This window comes from Apium graveolens, chromosome 1 (genome assembly GCF_009905375.1).
Source record: "Apium graveolens cultivar Ventura chromosome 1, ASM990537v1, whole genome shotgun sequence".
Classification (NCBI taxonomy): Eukaryota; Viridiplantae; Streptophyta; class Magnoliopsida; order Apiales; family Apiaceae; genus Apium; species Apium graveolens.
Genome location: NC_133647.1, coordinates 107,007,260 through 107,029,049, shown reverse-complemented (window position 1 = coordinate 107,029,049; position 21,790 = coordinate 107,007,260). Strand labels below are relative to the sequence as shown.

Sequence of the window (21,790 nt, the reverse complement as noted above, 5' to 3'; positions counted from 1 at the left end):
TAGTCGCGACCATACCTATCCATCGATCCATGGAGAGGAGCTCTCTTATGGTCGCAGTGCCGCTCCTGATTCTTAGTAGGATTCAGGGGCACATGCTTTGAACCACGGGGCTCACATGTCCTCAATCAGAGTCTCTCTGCCATTCCAAAAGTAACATTCTTAGATCATCATCTCCCAAACGGATCCCCAAATGATCTTTCAGGGCAGCAAAATCTCGTTTCTCATTGGTCGACATTGATTCTGCTTGCCTCCGTTCCTCGAGAGTCCGCCCATATCGGTGTGGGTGAGTAATTACCTAATTATCAGCCTGTAACACCTCTCTCCTATTAGTATCTTCATCAACAAGTTCAACGATCGGGGCTGTGTTGTTGGAGTAATTCAGACACCGCGGTGTTAATGGCACATGCTCGCCTCTGGATTGGCCGTGACCAACCGAGGCATCCCTCTCAGCCATGGGAGCCTTTCCAGATGCACGAGCAGAGAGGTTATGACGAAGGCCTCTCCTTGTCTTACGTCATTCCACTATGCTCAGCCTTCAGTCAAAACTATTCAAAGCATTACCCATGCGATAAAACTGCTCCAACAAATCCGCATTTTTAATCAAGACTGGTGGTTGTCCCCCGACGTTCGAGGTAGGACGATCCACCGGAGTACGAACGTAGGGTTCATCATAGCCATGCTCAGAGCCTTCTTCAAAACTTTCTCCATCATAAGAACTTCCATTATATTGAGACATCTTTCCTCCTAGATGCAGATTTTGATTAGCCACTCCTTCTAGCGCTAATTTGTTGGTGGAGTAATTTGGTAGCAATAAATTTGATGTTTGTAGCCGGAAACAAGATCTGTGACGGTGGTTCTTCGTCCGAAAATACGAACATTTTTCATCGAGAAACGTGACCAGCGTTTGGTGGTGATGATTATTGGTGGCTGAGATTGCTTAGGGTTAGTGGTGGCTTCTTTGCGCTCTCAACTTCTGACCCCCTTGCAATTTGCCTATGTATCCCTATTTATAGGGAATCAAGCCAACTTAGTTCTTGGGGAACAAGAAATCTAATGGGCTTAGATCTCTTATCCTGAGGTGTTAGGGATAAACACGCGCTAATAATTCACGCAAGTATAATATAGAATCTTTTCTAGTTCGTTCCCACAGAGACTGGCGTTGGTTAACTATGTAATTTATGCATCTATGCACCGATGATATGGTTATTATCCAATGCTAAGAGGATAATAATTTGGGTTGTTTATACTACGAATTAAACTAATGATTATAACTAAGAGAGTAAAGAGAGTTGTATATTATATGAGACAAACATTGAATTTTAACTTCATTAAATACTTCATTCAATAGCCTTATTGTTCTTAACCTTAGCATGTAATGACGATGACACTAATCAGATAACACAAAACTGCTAAACGCCAACTTTCGTTGCACGAATAACATACTACCAGACATCCACAAAAGAGATAGAAGCTGAATAGACACCAATTATATTGAGACCCTATATGTCTATAGAATTTGATAACATAACGGTTTAAAGCACAAGTTATCTATCATGATTACACAGGGCAAGTAAGATGGGTAAAATTACATACGAATCATGCATAACAATAACACATGAACCTATGCTAGCATGTCAAGTTCTAAATCCTTAAATTCACTGTCACTTCATTTATAATTAACACGCTATCTTACAAGTTCGTGACTCTTATAAGATGAATAAGCACAACCAATACTAGGTTATCATTCAATCACCACACACTAAGGCATATAAATAATTTAACTAAATAAATCCATAAATAAATCCGCTAGAACCCCACGATAACGATTAGCCCATAATCGGACTCATCATCAACGTGGGTTCCGATGAAAGCATGGTATAATAAACATAGTCTTTATACTTAATTAACAGAACCAAGTACGAAACAAGAGTAAATGTTTACAAGCAAGAAAACTAGCATCCAAGTTATAACTTAGAACAAAGATTCACAAGTAAAAACAAGATCTTCTTCGTCTTCGTTGAATCAGTGCTAAAACGGTCTTCTTACGGCTCTCCTTGCGCTCTAGTACGTCTCTTCTATAAAAAAATTCTTATTTAAATATATATAGCAGCCCTAATCAATCTGGAAGTCTCCCAAATTAGAATTGCATTAAAATCAGGATTCAAAACTTTCGCACCGGTGCGGGCGCGCGCTATCATAGCGCGGGCGCGCTGTCATTCTGGAATCCTGGCTCGGCCGCGCGCTATTACAGCGCGAGCGCGCCGTCCTTCTGGGAAAAACTCAGATTTCATCTTTTTCTTTGCTGCTTCGAGCCGACTTTCCACGAGCTTTTATTCCAAAATCACCTTGACACCAAATTAGCACTAAAACAATGCTACTTCACCTGATTACTTAGATAATGCTTGAAATGCAAAAACACTAGAAAACACATTAAAACACTTAACAACTTGAGTACAAATGCATCAATTCAAAGCTTTTTAGAGCATAATAAAGTGTCATAAATGGAACTCAACATACCCCCAAACTTGAATCGATGCTTGTCCTCAAGCATAAACAGACTCAAAGAACAAGAAACAAAAATGCATGAATACAACGATCCTAATAGAATAACTCAACCACTCAACAAGCAACATATCAAAAAATATAGTTACTCGCATAAAGATCAATTAAATCATACAAATCAACTTACAAACTAGAGACGTGCGTGTGTGTAGATGCTTACAGATATACTATCACAACTAGATCAATAATCATGACTTACTACTCATCAAGGTAATCGCAAGGTTATAAAAAAAATAAAAGCTAGACTCAAAATAACCTTTAACACTTCAGTTCTTATATTGGAATTTTATAGGGATTCATGCTTTTATTCAGAACAAAACAACACATATATTCTTATTTGATCGTGCAATGAGTGAGGTCGACAAAAGACTTATACAATAGTACACATGTAACGAGCGTCAGGTTAGCGGATCTCAGACTATAAAAGCCTTAGGTCCTAGGCACAACGTCCGCTAAGATAAGTTGGGTATATATTCAGTAAAAAGTGGCTACCTCCTGCTGCAAAAACTAAAACAGGAAACCTGGGGAGTTCTAATACAAAGTTCTGGACAAGACTCTGGAATTTAAAAGTTCCACCGAAGGTTAGAAATTTCTTGTGGCGAGCTTCAAACAACTGCCTTCCAACCAAAGATAAATTACGGAGTAAATCAGTTCCAGTTAACGAGACGTGTCTAGCCTGCAATTCGAGTCCGGAAACATTGCTGCATTCCTTAGTCGCTTGTCCTTTTGCACAACAGTCTTGGAACAGTGCTTCACTATCAACCATAACATGTACATTCTCATCCTTTTATGAATGGTTACAGCTGGTTTTTAATCAAAGAAACCAAGTAGAAGTTGATCACACAACAATGATTAGCTGGATGATTTGGAAAAGCAGGAACGAAATTGTTTGGAATCAGAAATTTATGGATTGCTCAAATGTTGTAATGTTGGCGTTATCTGACCTTAACCAATGGAAGTTTGTTCAAGACAGAAGCTTTAGCAATTCTTTGGGTTATATGACTCAAGAGGATGGATTAGAACAATGGCAACTACCAAAGGAAAATAGAGTTAAGGTTAACTCCGATGCTGCATTATTTGAAGATCCTAACAGATATAGTTATGCTTTTGTTGTCCGTGATCACCAAGGTACACTTGTGGAAGCAAGATCATGGTGTTACGAAGGACAGACCTCCTCGACTCTAGCGGCAGCCATGGGAATCAGAGAGGCACTGAGTTGGATTAAGACAGCAAGGCAACAAAATGTTGAAGTTGAAACTGATAGCCTGCAGATAGTTCAATGGATACGCAGCTCCTACAATAGTTTATCTTATGTAGGCCGCTTGTTGTCAGAATGCAAGGAACTATTAGCAGAGTTGCATAGCCAAAACGTTATGTTGAGATTTGTTAAACGATCTGCAAATAGAGTGGCTCACTTTCTAGCGAGACATAGCTATTTACCAGCTCATCGTATTTGGCGGTTGGATAATATCTGTCCGGATTTTTATCATGTATTGTGTGATGATTTGAAGTAATAAAATTTCTATTTACTGCCAAAAAAAAATTATATACTAAAATTTTAAATTATAAAAAATTTACAAATTTTGACCCCGATCACTTCATTTTCTGGTTACGCCCCTCTACTCCACCATTTTTGTCATATATAAATTCTTTTGAACCAAAATATTATAAATAAATTATTAAATATAAAATTAAATTTAAATAATTATATAATATATTTTATGATAAATAATATATTAGTAAATAAAAAAAAACGACATCAAAATAAATGTATGAAATTAAATATAATTTAATACATCATTGCTCTGATTAATTTCCTATTTACGGCTCCAAGAGACCCCTAATGTTAAAAAGAGAATTATAAATCATAAAATCATTTTAGTGTTCTTCATAGGATCCGCAGCTCAAAGATTATGATGGGCTGTAATTCTGTTGGGGCCTTTAATCAGAAAAGAATCATCACACTTATGTCGTGCATCGTATGTACAACATAAATTATAAGCCTAATTCAAGTCGAGTCGATTTCAAGTTTAATAAATTCGAGTTTGAACTTTCTTGCCGGTTAAAATATTTTGGTTTTATATATTTACGGATTTTTTCCGATTTCAATTGTATTTGTACTATTTTTATTAAAAAGAAACTATATATAATTTATTACTCGGGATAATAGCATTGAGCTAAAATAAGTAAATATAGATTATTCATCTGGTCTAACAAAATTTATACAATTGATCTTTGGTAAAGCAAAATTAAAATAAAAAAATAACTAGACCAACTAAAACTTAATAATACATATTTTTATCGAGAATAACATAATTTTTTTGTCATTGATTCGGGTTTAAACAAATTAAATTGAAATAAATTTAAATATAATTGGTTAAATTTGATCGGTATAATGGATCTTGTGCTAATAAAAAGTAGGGTTTTAAAAAAATATTCAAATCTAAAAATATTTTTGCAAAAATACTACTACCTCCGTTCCGTTAGGTTCTTAACATTTGAAATGAGAGTTTAAAACACATTTTAAGACTTTTATCTAATATAGTTCCATAACTTAATTTTGAGATTTTCTTTTATAAATAAAAATTTGAACATTTAATTTTTATTCAAACAAAAAAAGTTTTAAAAATAATTTATGTAATTATAGTAGATAAGAGTCTTAAAATGCGTGTCGATCACTCTATTTCAAATGTTAAGAATTCATTGGGACGGAGGGAATATCATATTTTAAAAAATTGCAAAAATACCTTTTTTATTTGCAAAAATACTATTTTTCATTTTTTTTTTGTAAAAATACGTTTTTTTGCAACTGGAATCAGCTGGATGTAAATTTCAACGAGTTTTTACAAGTACATACAACCTCAAATGCAACAACAAACTAGTTGCATATCTACTTGATTTTGGTTACTTCCGTATTTTTGTAAAAAAAAAATCAGAAGATAGCAAAATCTAAAAAAAAAGAAAAATTAGTATTTTGGTAATTTCTCTAAAAAGTAATATATATAATTGATCCGGACTAAAATAAGAATAGAATTAAACTAAAATAATGTTTAAACTATTGATCTAGCTAAAAGTTACTTTTTTAATTAAAACATAATTATCTTTTGTAAACATCTATGTAAAAAATAATAAAACTTTTTATTTAAATCATTAATATTATTTTTAAATAACACTTGTTTAAAAAAGTATCACTAACTTATACGCGTGTGTATATCTGTTATTATTATTAAATCGTATATATTTAAAATTTTAAATAAATAAATTTTATATCTTAAAAATTCCCCTTCAAATTAAATTTAAAATATTATTATGTTTTTTTTTAAAATAATCCATATATCTTACTAATTTAAGCTTATATTTAAATATGATTGATGATGATAGCAAGGATGAGAAAACTCAGTGAATTAAATATGCAATGTGATTATAGGTACAAAAGCTGTAGTGTTCGCTACTCAGTGAATTTTAAGCGTACGTACATGTAGGAATCTATTTATTTATTAACGCAATTTATTATAAAAGCTATTTAAAATTGATAATTTTAAAATATATTAAAATACAACTAATATATTAATTTAATAATATCAAATGTTACGAACTCTAACATGATACAAGAAATTTAAAGACTAAAACTAAAATTATTATTTTGAAATTAAAAAATACAATAATACTTAAAGAGGCCAACAAAAATGCTTTAATAAATATAAAAAAACTAGCCATGAATTGAGATCGAGGATAGTGGCTCAAAAAGTTAAAAGAGTTAGTGTATATAAAAATGTACCTGAGTCTAGAGCGTGAACCAAACGAAGTATAAATAATAGGTTTCGATTCGAGAATAAGTTTTATAAATAAAAATAGTAAAAATTATTTTTATTGTTTATATTATATATATAAATATGTAACATAATATATATAAATCGGATCAGATTATTAATAAATTAGATCGACCTAAATTTATATTCACTCCATTTATTTTTGAATTTTTGTTATCGGATCAAATCCCGAATCAGATTTTTAAAAGATGGATCCATATATGATAAAATAACATTGGATCAGATTTTCGCTCTAGATTGGCAATAACATTTCAACGGAAGTAGTTTATGAGTTGCCAAATCATAGGTGACATGTTAATTTTTGTTACCAATCTTTAAATATTATATGATTGTTAAGATATTGGTCATTAAGTTTGCATGATAACCTTCTAAATGATTAAAATAAATATATGCAAAACGGCAATTTTTAAAAATTATTAGTTACTAATATATAAATATTGTGAAGTTAATATTAAATTAAGTAAATATAAAATATTAATATATGTGATAATCGGATAATATTGACAAAAGATTTACGCATAATGCAAATACATGCGGATAATAAGATAAATTAATTTAAAAAAATATTATAATAATGGTGAAAGAAAGAAAAAGAAGGTCATAGTGCATAACCGCAGACACGCACAGAGACCAGGCAAGAATAGTGGAACTGTTTTATTAGTTGGTGCAACTAAAGTCGACAGGTCATGCCCCCTCTATCTCTATCTGCCACTGCCAGTTTTCAATTTTCATCCCCCCTTGTTATTATACTTTTATGTTCTGTTTCTATCATGAACCATGTATATATAATACTAACATTTGTTCAAAAAACAGCACAAAACACGAGTTCAACCTTTAAAGTTAAGCAAAACTATTTTCTTGGTTCAACGGCTTTCATTTCTTGCCAGAGAATATTATTCAAAGTTGCCGGAGCTCAGGTTATCCACGGTGGCTGTAATTTCAACTCTTTTTGTAAGTTCTTGATCATGGCCCATAAGCCCTTTTGTTGTTGTTTGTGTTTTGTGATTAGTTTTTGTGTAGTTTGGTTTTTGTGATCTTGATCAATTTTATGCTTACCTGTTCAATTTGTAGCTCTCTCTCTCTCTCTCTCTCTCTCTCTCTCAATTTCTATCTCGCTACTCTCTCTCCCCCCCTCCTCCTCTCTCTCTCTCCCTCCCTCCCTCTCTCTCCGTGTGTTATACATATAACATATATATAGGTGTCAATATTGGATTTTGAAGTACCGGGGTTTCAAGATTTGGGGATGTTTATGTAAAACAAAAAACTGTTTACCTATATAATAAAATAAAATTGAAGAGTCAGGTAAATATAGGCTTTCAGAATATTTGTAAAATTAATAATATTCTATGGTGGGCTTACCTATAGAAGAGAGTTGAAGTGGAAGTTCCGATATTTTGAAAGTTAATCTAGAAGAAATGACTTCCTCGCCGGTAGATGAAATTCCTTTTATGCATTTGGGATTTTTTTCTCTCTATATATAAATAACATGAGAGGTTGTGAAGTAGGGTTATTACCGCATAGAAGGGCGAGAGAGTCTGAAGAAGATGGACAAATTGAGAACTATGTTATATTATATGAACAGAGTTTATGGAGTGGAAGTTGAGGGACTTTAGTTGATATCCCAACAGATTAATTTTCTGTTTCTCCTACATTCTTGCCAAAGTAATGCTAAGTAACAGCCAGACACAAAATAGGAGTTCACATTTCTAAAAAATATTTATAAAATAGCAAACTTATGTTCATGCGATTATATAATATCGAGTCATCCAAGTCGAAAAACAATTGGCAGTGGAGCAAGTGAGGGTAGCAGTTACCCAATGAGGCATGGACTAACAGCGATTCTTGAGGTTCCACATTTTTATATATAGAGATTCACTAAGAGTGGAAATTTGATCCTCACTAGCTAAGGGAAGTGCATTAACATGCAGTAAAAACCTTTTCCTGCAATTTGGGTAGTTTCTTTATGCCTGTCTGTGCCTCTGTAGTGATAAACATCTGCAGAAGATATGATTAAGATCCTGCAGAAGGCATGGTGCTATCCTAAATTGTATGGGAGTTACATAAGTTTCGTGCAGACCAATTTTAAAGAGAACTAAGGTGCAGCCCACTTAAGATTCACTTTTCTCTCATTTACAAACCAGGGTGGAGGGATGCAAAGCCAAATCATTTTCCTTGACCATCAAGATGATTGAACTGCTCTACTGCTCCTAGCTGTAATAAACTCACAGTTACCTGTCGTTCTTATATTTCTGGCGAAGTCCATTGTTTCCTGGGTTGCGTCTTACATTTGGGTTGCGTCTTACATTTGTTCACAATAAAACATGAAAATGCAACATACCATATTTAACAAATCTTATTTGAGTTGCTTAATTAGCCATCAAATGCAAATATATGTCATTTTTTATTTGAGAACAAGAATGCAACCTTTTTAAAGTAACGTTCTTCTGAAAGATGAATGATGATCCGTAACTCCTGTCCTATATTTTGTTTAATCTGCAGTATCGCAGTCCCAGATTCCCTTTTTATTGAAGACGTTCCTGGCGTCTCAACTAAGATGCCAGACTTGAATGAAGCACAGAAAGGCACTGAACATAATGTGACACAAGCAAAGGAGGACAGTGAGTATGTAAGGTTGGTGATATCTAATGAACCGAGAACACTGGATGCTGATAACTTACAGCCTCGTTCACAACCAAGAATTAGATCTTTCAATTGGTGGATCAAGGCCATAATGTTGTGCTTAATTACAATTGTAGCTCTTCTTATTTTCGTAAAATGGGGAGTGCCTTTTTTGTTCGAGAAGGTTAGTTCTTATTTCCCACTAAAGATTTAAAACATTTCTGATATTTCTTCTGCACAAGTTCTGTAATTGTAGTTCTGCCTGAGATTTATGTTGCACTAGTGCACCATTTATTTGCCTTTTCTTGTTAGCTTGATATCGTGTAGATGCTAATATTATAGTCGTTGCCCATAAAATCGTTAAGGAAAGCATATGCATAATTAGGATAGCAAGAAATTTAAGTATGAAAGTAAGAACATGTTTTCGCTCAACACCCAACAATGGTAAATAATTTACTCAATTAATATTTTCTTCTTCTTTTGGTACGATGACTACAAACTAATATCATGGTTGACACCTTTGTTAGCATATAAAGTGGTTTCGCTTGTAAAATTTTCAAGTGAAGAAAAAAGTAAAATTGAGAATGAACTCTTTACCAATTTCTCTAAGGTCGTACCGTATGCAGTTGAACATCTGGAAGGATCCTCTGATATATATTTTACTGAGTAGGTAAGAATGTTTCGGATAGCTCGGAAGATATACATTTGAAATTTGAAGAACACATAACTTACCCTAATTAGGGAGAAGGGGTTAGCCCACAGAAATTAAGTATAGGCTACTGTTTTCAGTTATTATAAATTGATCCAGACCCAGAGAACCACTTTTGAAAGGTGCCTCCACATGTCTTGAGCTTTATTTACAGTCACAGGGACTTGAGCTTTAAGTTCAGTTCGGGGTTTAAAAGGAGGAAAATATGTTATACATCATTGATCATTTGATCTTGCAAAATATTTACTACACTCCCTTATAAGTTGTCCCCTTCTGAAACTGTAACATTACAGATTATGAGGCATTCCAAAAATCATCAATTTCCTGAAGTGTATATGTTTTTTTGACTTAGATTAATGTCAAAATATAGTTTCTTCTTATGAAAGGGAACGAGTATGCAGGACAGTAATAGTTTGTCCATCATCTTATATGTACCGTTTGTATATATTGCAACCCTAACACAGTTCTATCATTTTTCCTAACCTAATCCACTGCTTCCTTCAATCTGCTGTAGATTCTCGTTCCGATGATGCAATGGGAAGCCACTGCTTTTGGTCGTCCGGTTCTTGCACTCGTACTTGTGGCATCTCTTGCCCTGTTTCCTGTTTTCTTAATACCTTCTGGTCCTTCGATGTGGTTGGCTGGCATGATTTTTGGGTATGGTCTAGGCTTTGTTATAATCATGGTTGGCACAACTATTGGAATGGTTCTGCCCTACATGATTGGTTTACTATTTCGAGAACAAATTCATGTAAGACGCTAGTCCATTTGGTGGTGCACCCACTTCGGTTTTACTTCCTTACTCTCTTCTCTTATCTTCCAACCTCGTATTGATGTGCAGCAATGGTTAAAAAGATGGCCACAAAAAGCTGCTATGATTAGACTAGCTGGGGAGGGAAGCTGGTTATATCAATTTAAAGTCGTCGCATTATTTAGAGTATCGCCATTTCCGTACACAATTTTTAACTATGCAATCGTAGTGACAAGTATGCGGTTTTGGCCTTATTTGTGGGGTTCAGTGGCAGGAATGGTTCCTGAAGCTTACATATACATCTATAGGTCAGTTCACTGATTTACTTTTCCAATATCAAGTTGATACATGTGATTTTAGTTTGTAATAATTCCTTAAAATGGTGCTCTCTCTATATATATTTTTCCTATTTAGATTGATATATTAGACCTTCTAAATAATGCATTCCAGTTATTTGCGTAATCAAATGATGCATTTTTACATCTTGGCTTTTACAATTTTGGGCACTAATTTGGTCAATGAGTTTTAGATAATTCAGTAGACCCTATAAAGTAATTGGCTTGTTTTATTTACTACTACATATTTTGCAAAGATTTGTTCTTAGGCTTTGATCCCTTTATTCAATGCAGTGGGCGGTTGATAAGGACATTGGCAGACGTTCAGTATGGGAACCATCAACTGACTGTTGTAGAAATCATATATAATGTTATCTCGATGATAATTGCTATTGTTACTACAGTTGCATTTACAATTTATGCAAAAAGAACCCTAAATGAACTTGAGAATGCAGAGAGGAAGCGAGCAGAAACCTCCATAACTGATCATGACACTGCTGAACTGGAAAAGCTTCCACTTGAACGGCCTAAACATCTTGATTTTCCTTCCTCAGTATTATAGCGCCAATGTGCCATAGATTGCTAGGGTGTAAATAATGTTATAGCATCAAGGTGTTTATTTTAAATGATCCCCTTGATTGTTACTATTGAAAAAGATAATGTAAAGCACATTAGAGTAATTGTAATCCCAAACAGTGAAATGAGCTTATTGTGATTTAGTGCACTTTTGTGTCATTGTCTTTAATAGCTTAGACTATGCAGAAGATGTCAATGTTGGTGATAATCTCTACGAAGACAAAGTTTCATGATTTTGACTGGCAGGAAATAGTTCAACTGCTGAGGAGATAATTCTTTGATTAGCTACTCTTTCTTGTTCCTCGACGTGGACACCATGGTATGGTTCTCTTTCTAATCTATTTATCTGACTTGTATCAATGCTGGAAGGCATGCTGGTCAAGCTATTATGTTTATGTCCACTCGCCCAGTTGTCAACAAGGCTACGGATACCCTCGTCGAATATACCTGGTTTGAATTGAGAACCCATCTGCATTGAAATAGCTTATAAGTTATAAGACAATTGATATACTTATAGAGCTTAAGCTTTTAAATGAAGATAGTTTGGATAAACTTTTTACAACTTACGTACCTGAGTCACAAGAGCATATAGAGGCAGGGTGATATAACTACAAAGGACTTGGACTATAAATCTGCACAAAGAGTAGATTTATACGGCAAGAAACTGGAAACACTTGTAAGGAAAATAAGGAATGAAAGTTTACCCCATGACAAGTCTTGGGATGATATAAGCAATCTTTTCCATTATGCATGAATGGAATCCATATGATGTCTGATCAGAAAAGTTGCAGGGTGTTACATTTTATATCAACCAAGCCTTGAATCGCGGTAGGTAATGGTAATGCTATGAACTTACCAAGATCCAAGCAAAGAAGGCAATTTCAAATGAATTTTGAAATAAAATGAAGTGAATCAAGTGAAGAATGAATCTAGGATGTCCCATGAAAAAGTGATCGTCGGAAGGTTTCACAGTTGCTGTTTGACCTTCCGCTGTGTTCCTTTCAGCAACTCCTCTGGCTAAGCGAGTAATAATGTGTTCCAAGTGAGCTCCAACAAGCAGCAGTAACTGCCACAATGCACTGTTGTATCATGTTGTGTTTTGTATGAAGATTAGGAATGCTATCAGATTCGAAAAAACAGAAACTTACAATCAGAGGTAGAAATGATAGCCAAAAGTATGTATGCCATCCTGCAAGATTGAGCAGCAAAAAGAGCACAACAAACAGCCACAAGTACCAACTGCATGTAAGAATTACAAACTGAAGCTTTAGACAAGTTCTTAAAATCACTGCTGTTGGCTTCTACAATGAATTAGATTAATAAAAGTAGCCAACATTGTATACAACTTACCTTATGCCGACCATATGTTTGAAGTCATGTTCTAATGTCCGCAACATGTATCTATGAAAATTGAAATTGGGCCTGGTACGACAATGTTCCTGGCAATTTGCAGATGACATTCAAATAAGAACAAGTTTTGTCTTTTAAGCCTGTACAATTATTTCGGAAATTCTGAATCTGACAACTAAGTTTGGAAAGTATTACCTGTATAAATCCATGTCGCAGTGCAATGTAGTCGGACTTTGTAACTGAGCCATAGAATTGTTTGAAAAATGATCTCTGTATATTCAACGAAATACATTTGCAAATCGTGAATGCAAGATTTGCAGACAACAGCAGTAGTTGTGCTTAAATCAAAATTTTGTCCATTTGTCACTCATTGCTAATGTGTATCTTATGAAATCTTAATTCTTACGACATTAGTCTAATTAATATAATCAGCGTATAATTGTGTTAGACGATAAGAAGTCTTACAATCCAACCAAAAAGACGATATTTTCTCCAGTATCCAGATGTGCGTCTTTTGAAATCTTGAAGATGATGCTTGTGATGCTCATGAGGAGCTACAAATTATCAAAAACTATTATTACTTGAGTTGAGTGAATTATATATAATCGAGCTGCAAATTATCAAAGACTAAAACTATACACTATATACAATGAAAACTAAGAGAGCCTTATATACCAGTTGATGATTGCTCCCAGCGTTTCCACTGCTGAATCTAAATTAAAAGATACATACATACCAAGTACTTAAGTTTGCGAATATTTGTACGTATATATTATCAAATATGCAATGAGATAAACGTAATTGTATAAATGGAATAAGTTAAGCTTTACTTTCAAGCCTCCAAGAACCATGGTAGTGGCACAGAAGATGACATGAACAACTGCCAGTACAAATATGAAGATGTGTAGCTGATGTATCGCTTCTCTGGAGAACAGGGGCACCTTACCCTGTTGCATTAGCATTTATCTAGTTAACAAATTTACTTGTATTGTGATTACTGATTAATGAACGTGATTAATGATACCTTGTGTGCACAATATTGGGACTCACTGCCTTCAGAGAGAAGGTGTCGACGCCCATTGTTAAAACTTTGATGCAGATAGAAATGTTGAGTGGCAGAAGGTGAGGAGGATTCATGAGGCAGTTTGCATGGAAGCATGGTAGAAGCAAGATGACGGGAGATGCACATATTGCTTATTGGACCTTGTGAGACGGTTAGTAGCAGCGATATAAATCCCAGGAGCATCAGCTCTGTAACCAAAAAACACAAAATAACACTACTGATTCTTCTCTTCAAACTTAAGAATTGTCTGCACAGATTACAATTCAAAACATTGGCCTGAAATACCAAATGGAATCCGCATTCAAAATTGTGTAACACATAATGCTTTTAAAAATATGTCTCTTGTGCATGTGAATAATGTGTAGCAAATCAAGAGTTAGTATGGTAACTGACCTTCTTTCAGTTTTTGTAAAGCTTCGTACAAGGCATCTTGACCTCTATGCTTTAAGCACTGATTTAAACACCAGCCACACATAAAATATGTTACTAATAGTACTAGATACAGAATCATGCTCATGCCAACTGATCATCACATGAATAATCACTACAAAAGCCATCTACCACACTAAAACTGGAAAGCCTGTCAAAATTTTAGTTCTGCCTAACGGTTTTTAGAACAATAATCGAAGATTAAAATACCTTTCCTAGACGATGAAGACCGCGTTCAGCCAACAGAGAGATGAACACAATGATGAAACAGACAGCAGCAATCACCCATGTTGGCGTATACTCTAAAGACCTTAATTCCTCCTCTGCCATCGCGTGCAGCCACTCTTATTATTTTTTTTAAGCAGCAACTATTTATGTTGTGATCTCGCAAAGCCAAGTATGTGTAATGATAAGGAAAAAGCTTGGTGTTAGCGTGAAGTACATTGCTGGAAACAGAATATATTGAGGGAAAGGCAAAGAATATGAAATATGGTAATTTTGGCTGAGGAGGTGGTGAAGCAAAGAACAAACGTACTGCAGCATTCGGGTAATATTTGTTTCTACTGTCAAAAGGAAGAGAAGAGAAAATGTACTACTAGTAGGTTGCAAGAAATCGTAATGGATATATTATCTATTTACTTTTTACAAATATGTTTTATAATTTTACAAATGAGTATCTATTTTAAGAAATTGATGAGCGAGGATTGAATACGGATGAACTCTTAGCTACTCGAGGTATGTAAATTAATCTCTCTTAAAAGATGATTTATTCTAAAAAATTATTCTTTCAGTAAAATAATTTGAATTTATTCATGATTAAATAAATTCTTGATATTTTATTATCATTACAGGATGCTGATATTTAAGGGGATAAAGACGGAGGGTTAAATATCAAGTAGGTGACTAACTGCATTCAAAAAATTCAAGTAGGTCATTTATTGCAAATTTGACTCAAAGTGATCATGAATTAACTTAATTTTATCATTTTGATAAAGTAAAAAATTGAAATTACCCGAAATTGAAAAATAGTAACACGGGATGGTAGAGTTCGTTTTGGGTTTTAATATGGTTACTAAAAATTTGTATTTGGCTCACGTAATCATGATGAAATCTGATTCTGATTCTCCTTATTTAAGTTATTTCTAATATTTTGAAGATCAAAAACGAGATTTTATCATGATTTCGTGAGTCAAACAACAAGTTTAAGAACCATATTTAAGCCTAAAATGAGTCATACCCTCCCATGTTAAAATTTCGATTTCGGCTAATTTTAGTTTTCGACTTTAACGAAATGTGTTGACGGAGGAATTTGGGAGCAACAAAGTTTGAGGTTCGCAGCCGGAAACAAGATCTGTGATGGCGATTCTCCGTCGGAAACGTGAACAGTAATCGGTGGATCCGATGAACAGTATTCGTCGAAAAAGATGAACAGTATTTGGTGGTGGTGATTATTGCGCTCTCGCTTCTGACCCCTTGCAATTTGCCTACGTATCCCTATTTATAGGGAATCAAGCCCACGAAGTTCTTGGGGAACAAGAAACCTAATGGGCTTAGATTTCTTATCCCGAGGCACAATGGGAAACCCACTGAAACCGTCTTCTACTAGCTTTAGGAATGTCCGCCGATGAGGTCCAACCACAAAGGCCCAAGGCTCGTCCGCGGCTTCGAGACTTCACGGATGAGGCATCTCCCTGACCAAGGATAACCCTCCGCTACCAGCTGTTTCTCTAGTTCGTGGACGCAGGTATAGCCGTGGTTTACCACAAATGTTGGATGCATCCTTGCCCCCCGATAAGGAGCCCCTACCACATTGCAGGACAATTGATCCCAAGCTTTTGGGTGCAAAGTGCAGGATACTCCAAAGTCTCCCAACGAGGACACCCGTTGACTACAGAGACAGAGCTCCCAAAGAACACACCAGATTTCACCCCACATCCCCAATGAGGACACCCATTGACTATAGGAGGAGACCTTCAGTCCAGGCATACCCCTGGAGGTCTCTGACCACGGACACCGCCTTTCTTGTAGATGTGCTACAGGAAGGAGTTCTTCAATAGAGTACCTGCATCAAATAGGTAAGTAATAATAATCTCCATCTTCCTTGAATCTTCCAAAGAGCCCGTCCAAGTAACCATGTTGAAGTCCCATCCAAGCTATATTTCTCACTTAGGGCGCGCCCTAATACCTTAGGGGATAGCTCTAAGAATCAGTTGAATTCCTTTCTTCATATATCAATAGGGCGCGCATCCTTCACCATTGAGGGCGCGCCTTGATTATGTAAGGCGTCAGCATTACTCTTCTTGTATGCATAAGGGCGCGCCTCCCCATATCTGTAGGGCGGCCTTCTTCCTTCGTAATAAAATAGATGCCATATCTTTTCCTTAATTTTAGGCACCAATATCCCAATTATGACCAATTGACCCGGTTTTGACCCGAACAAAGTTTATACCAAATTTTGGGCATAACAACTACCCCCAAATTCCATATGCTATTGAAAATGGGATTGGAATTTTTAACCCCCCTAGCAAACTTGAAAAATTTGTATGAGAGTCTACTAATTTGAGGGTATGCCCTTACGAACCTATTCACTCCTCTTTCTTCAACCTGCTCTATTTCTTCTTTGAACATAATAGGGCGCGCCTTGGATGAATGCACGTCTCATGAATCTATACAACAACTTCACACCCCATAACGTAACATCTGTCACTCTCTTCCACTTCTCTTCTTTATAGCTATAACATTGGTTTGTCTAGAGAGGTTTACCACTTATGCACCACTTCTCTAAGCTTACATGAGCTAACTCGGCGTAAGAAACAAGAGAAGTTGTACAAAAGTGTGCACCCCACATACCTTGAAAAAGCATAATCCATTAACAAAGATTTGAGAGTTTTCTCCAACTTTTTCATCCTAATATTGATTTCTCATGGGCGCGCCTTAAACAGAAAGGGTCATTATTAGAGGGCGCTCTCTAAGGGAAGGCATAACCAGGATAAAAGACCAGTTCTCTGATCTTCAAATAATAAATAATCTTTGATGAAAGGAGGGCGTGTTTTGTTGGTGAGAGTGATCCTTCCATCAACAACACAATACCATTCCATGTTTAATTTCTTGCTCCTTGTCAAATCATAACTCTAAATCGTTGATCTCGTCTTTTCCACAAATAGTGTGATTCATTTTAACTCATATTCAAAATCATTACGATCTTCTACAATCATATACTTTTAGAGGGCGCACCCTTTATAGTGGCGGCGTCTTCCTCAAATAAAATTATCTATGAATTAGAGGGCGCGTCCTCTTTACGAGGAGCGTTTTGCTCAAAAAAGATGTTCATCCTTGGAGGGCGCGTCCTTTATATAAGGCGCGTCTACCTTGATAAAGGTAATCATCCTTGGAGGGAGCTTCCTCTATAAGAGGCGCGTCTACCTCGACAAAGGTATTCATTCTTGGAGGGCGCGTCTTCTGGAAGAGACGCATCTACCTCGACAAGGGAAATCATCCTTGGAGGGCGCGTCCTCTGTCAGAGACGCATCTACCTCGACAAGAGAAATCATCCTTGGAGGGAGCGTCCTTTGTCAGAGACGCATCCACCTCGATAAGGGAAATCATTTTGTCGAGGGCGCGTCCTCTGTAAGACGCATCCACCTCGACAAGGGAAATCATTTTGTCGAGGGCGCGTCCTCTGTAAGAGACGCATCCACCTCGACAAGGGAAATCATCCTTGGAGGGCGCGTCCTCTGTCAGAGGAGCATCTACCTCGACAAGGAAAATCATCCTTGGAGGACGCATCCTCTGTCAGATGAGCATCTACCTCGACAAGGGAAATCATCCTTGGAGGACGCATCCTCTGTCAGATGAGCATCTACCTCGACAAGGGAAATCATCCTTGGAGGGCACGTCCTCTGTTAGAGGAGCATCTACCTCGACAAGGGAAATCATTTTGTCGAGGGCGCGTCCTCTGTAAGAGACGCATCCACCTCGATAAGGGAAATCATTTTGTCGAGGGTGCGTCCTCTGTAAGAGACGCATCCACCTCGACAAGGGAAATCATCCTTGGAGGGCGCGTCCTCTGTCAGAGGAGCATCTACCTCGACAAGGAAAATCATCCATGGAGGGTGCGTCCTCTGTCAGAGGAGCATCTACCTCGACAAGGGAAATCATCCTTGGAGGGCGCGTCCTCTGTCAGAGGAGCATCTACCTCGATAAGAGAAATCATCCTTGGAGGGCGTGTGCTCTGTCAGAGGAGCATCTACCTCGACAAGGGAAATCATCCTTGGAGGACGCGTCCTCTATCAGAGGAGCATCTACCTCGACAAGGGAAATCATCCTTGGAGGGCGCGTCCTCTGTCAGAGAAGCATCTACCTCGACAAGGGAAATCATCCTTGGAGGGAGCGTCCTCTGTCAGAGACGCATCCACCTCGACAAGGGAAATCATCTTGTCGAGGGCGCGTCCTCTGTAAGAGGCGCATCCACCTCGTCAAGGGTAATCTACAGAATCTTCATGTAATTAAACCAAATCAAAGATCAATATTCTTAGAAGGATTCTATCTTCTACAAAGCTTAAGGGATGCCGAAACTATCTCATGTAGAAACATCTCTTGGGCATCTCACGAAGTGTCATCCAATAAATGGCATCTCACTCTCAATATTTCTGTGAGGGCGCGCCTTAAAGAAAGGGCGCGTCTTGAAAGACAAGGAATTAGTTCCAGTCGAGCCATTCTTCAAGTACTGACTATGACTCATCTGATCATCCAGACATCTTCATTGAAAACTTCCATAGACTTTTTCTTCTGAGGGCGTGCCCTGGGAAGACAATTTTCCACTGAATGTCTCATATGCAAAGGGCGCGCCTTAATAGATTGTGATACTGTGCTTCGCAAATCATGAGATTTTTCCCAGATAAGATTTCCTACCTGCAAAAAATACAATTAATATGGAACTTTAAATGTTACCTGGAGGATGCGTCCTAGAGGGACGGACGTGTCCAATCAGCGAACTCTCCTGAAATATGTTGGAAGTCTCCTGGGCCTCAGATGTCTTCATCAAGGTGCGTTCTAAGTGTTTGTGGGGGTCTCCTCCATGCTAAATCTCTTTCACAATATTCTTCCTGCACAAGTCCCATAAATAATTAACGGAAAACACAACAAAACTAGTCGAGTGTTACCTCGAGGAATCGTCTTAACGGCGATAACTAGCTCATGATAGTAATGCCTTCTTCTTGAAGTGTTCTCCTCCCGATCCTCCTCAAATTTGCTCCTAGTTAAGTCCTCTGAACTGAATAGTGTTCTCAAATATTCTAAATCAAATAGGATTCTTCAGTCTTCTTGTTGGAATATAATTCTCCAATCTCCTTAATGGAATAAGATTCTTCAATCTTGTAATTAGAATAGGATTCCCCAATTTTCTATATCGAATAGGATTCTTCAATCTTCTAATTAGAATAGGATACTCCAATCATCTAATTAGAATAAGATACTCCAATCTTCAATACCAAAGAGATTTCTCCCAATCTTCTAAACCAAATAGGATTCTCCCAGTATTCTAAACCAAATAGGATTTTTTGGAAAAATTCGCAGCTACTGTTTTTTCTCTGTTTTCGGACTGCTCAACTTTTATTCTCATAATCATATCATCTCCGAATTAAAGAGAATTCAATAAGTTTCACGTAGACTGTAAGATCGTTCAAATCTGACTTACGGAACTCGAGATACGGCCCAAACAGTGTAAGCAAATCGCTTAATCCATCAAATCCGAATTTTCCATCCAACTTCGCTCCTTCGTGGCTATGGCTGCAAACTTCAACCTCCATGGCTGGATATCATCATCCATGGATCTCCCTCGTGGCCGCGGATACTATACTCAAATCTCCTTCGACCCCCCTGCCGAAAACAGTTATTCACCGATCTCCTTCGTGGTCGTTGTATGCAATTCCTCCGTGGCTATCCTTCAATTCTTGCGTCAAAGAACCTTCATCGTGACGAGACATCTTTTCCTCCTGAGATTTTGATCTTTATCGACCCCTCCTTCTACCGCCAATTTGTTGACGGAGGAATTTGGGAGCAACAAAGTTTGAGGTTCGCAGCCGGAAACAAGATCTGTGATGGCGGTTCTCCGTTGGAAACGTGAACAGTAATCGGTGGATCCGATGAACAGTATTCATCAGAAAAGATGAACAGTGTTTGGTGGTGGTGATTATGGGGGCTGAGATTGCTTAGGGTTAGTGGTGGCTCCTTTGCGCTCTCGCTTCTGACCCCTTACAATTTGCCTACGTATTCCTATTTATAGGGAATCAAGCCCACGTAGTTCTTGGGGAACAAGAAACCTAATGGGCTTAGATTTCTTATCTCGAGGCCCAATGGAAAACCCACTGGAAACCGTCTTCTACTAGCTTTAGGAATGTCCGCCGATGAGGCCCAACCACAAAGGCCCAAGGCTCGTCCGCGACTTCGAGACTTCACGGATGAGGCATCTCCCTGACCAAGGATAACCCTCCGCTACCAGCTGTTAGTCTAGTCCGTGGACGCAGGTATAGCCGTGGTTCACCCCAAATGTTGGACGCATCCTTGCCCCCCGATAAGGAGCCCCTACCAGATTGCAGGACAAGTGATCCCAAGCTTTTGGGGGCAAAGTGCAGGATACTCCAAAGTCTCCCAACCAGGACACCCGTTGACTACAGAGATAGAGCTCCCAAAGCACACACCAGATTTCACCCCACATCCCCAATGAGGACACCCATTGACTACAGGAGGAGGCCTTCAGTCCAGGCATACCCTTGGAGGTCTCTGACCACGGACACCGCCTTTCTTGTAGATGTGCTACATGAAGGAGTTCTTCAATAGAGTACCTGCATCAAATAGGTTAGTAATAATAATCTCCATCTTTCTTGAATCTTCCAAAGAGCCCGTCCAAGTAACCATGTTGAAGTCCCATTCAAGCTATATTTCTCACTTAGGGCACGCCCTAATACCTTAGGGGATACTTTAAGAATCAGTTGAATTCCTTTCTTCATATATCAATAGGGCGCACATCCTTCACCATTGAGGGCGCGCCTTGATTATGTAAGGCGTCAGCATTACTCTTCTTGTATGCATAAGGGCGCGCCTCCCCATATCTGTAGGGCGCGCCTTCTTCCTTCGTGATAAAATAGATGTCATATCTTTTCCTTAATTTTAGGCACCAATATACCAATTATGACCAATTGACCCGGTTTTGACCCGAACAAAGTTTATACCAAATTTTGGGCATAACAGAATGATCAAATTAAATTAATTGATGATAATTTTGAGTCAAATTTAAAATAAATGAACTATTAGAATTTTTTGGATAAAAACAATCACCTACATGATATTTAACCCTAAACACAAATAAACTCTTCATCGTTTGTCGGCATAACAATATTTTATTAGCATAATATATCATGAATGAGTGAAAAAGTTTGTATTCATACAGTTTTTGCCAATGGCCTTTGGGCACATAGCTCTGAGAGGTAAAACGTGTTATGAGCTCGAATATAAAAGCTAACAGGTTTATATTGTTTTCTTAATTACGGTGGTAAGGGTTAACATTTA

At 37.1% G+C, this 21,790-nt stretch overlaps 3 protein-coding genes across 4 annotated transcripts; 2 read left to right on the top strand and 1 right to left on the bottom strand.

Moving 5' to 3' along the window:
* Positions 1-396: 396 nt before the first annotated feature.
* On the top strand, positions 397-4,076 carry LOC141696148 (uncharacterized). The gene is made up of 2 exons (XM_074500350.1): positions 397-513; positions 3,366-4,076. The coding sequence occupies exons 1-2, from the start codon at positions 397-399 to the stop codon at positions 4,074-4,076; spliced, it is 828 nt and encodes a 275-aa protein (XP_074356451.1).
* A 2,952-nt stretch (positions 4,077-7,028) lies between these two features.
* Positions 7,029-11,541, top strand: LOC141665585 (uncharacterized). Its single transcript, XM_074471577.1, has 6 exons — positions 7,029-7,075; positions 7,206-7,343; positions 8,892-9,195; positions 10,235-10,471; positions 10,562-10,779; positions 11,101-11,541. Exons 3-6 carry the CDS (start codon positions 8,947-8,949, stop codon positions 11,366-11,368), a joined length of 972 nt encoding a protein of 323 aa, XP_074327678.1. The 5' UTR covers positions 7,029-7,075; positions 7,206-7,343; positions 8,892-8,946; the 3' UTR covers positions 11,369-11,541.
* On the bottom strand, positions 11,498-14,605 carry LOC141665574 (MLO-like protein 13). Of its 2 annotated transcripts, none has more exons than XM_074471562.1 (13): positions 14,435-14,605; positions 14,189-14,246; positions 13,757-13,983; positions 13,563-13,679; positions 13,408-13,444; positions 13,198-13,286; positions 12,928-13,002; positions 12,733-12,821; positions 12,531-12,621; positions 12,239-12,448; positions 12,087-12,154; positions 11,954-12,014; positions 11,498-11,851 (listed from the first exon to the last, which is right to left on the bottom strand). In XM_074471562.1, exons 1-13 carry the CDS (start codon positions 14,552-14,554, stop codon positions 11,594-11,596), a joined length of 1,500 nt encoding a protein of 499 aa, XP_074327663.1. In that variant the 5' UTR covers positions 14,555-14,605; the 3' UTR covers positions 11,498-11,593. The 2 variants fall into 2 exon arrangements, with proteins under 2 accessions (XP_074327663.1, XP_074327669.1); XM_074471568.1 differs by having other exon boundaries at positions 13,757-14,071; positions 14,435-14,511.
* Between the last annotated feature and the right edge of the window lie 7,185 nt (positions 14,606-21,790).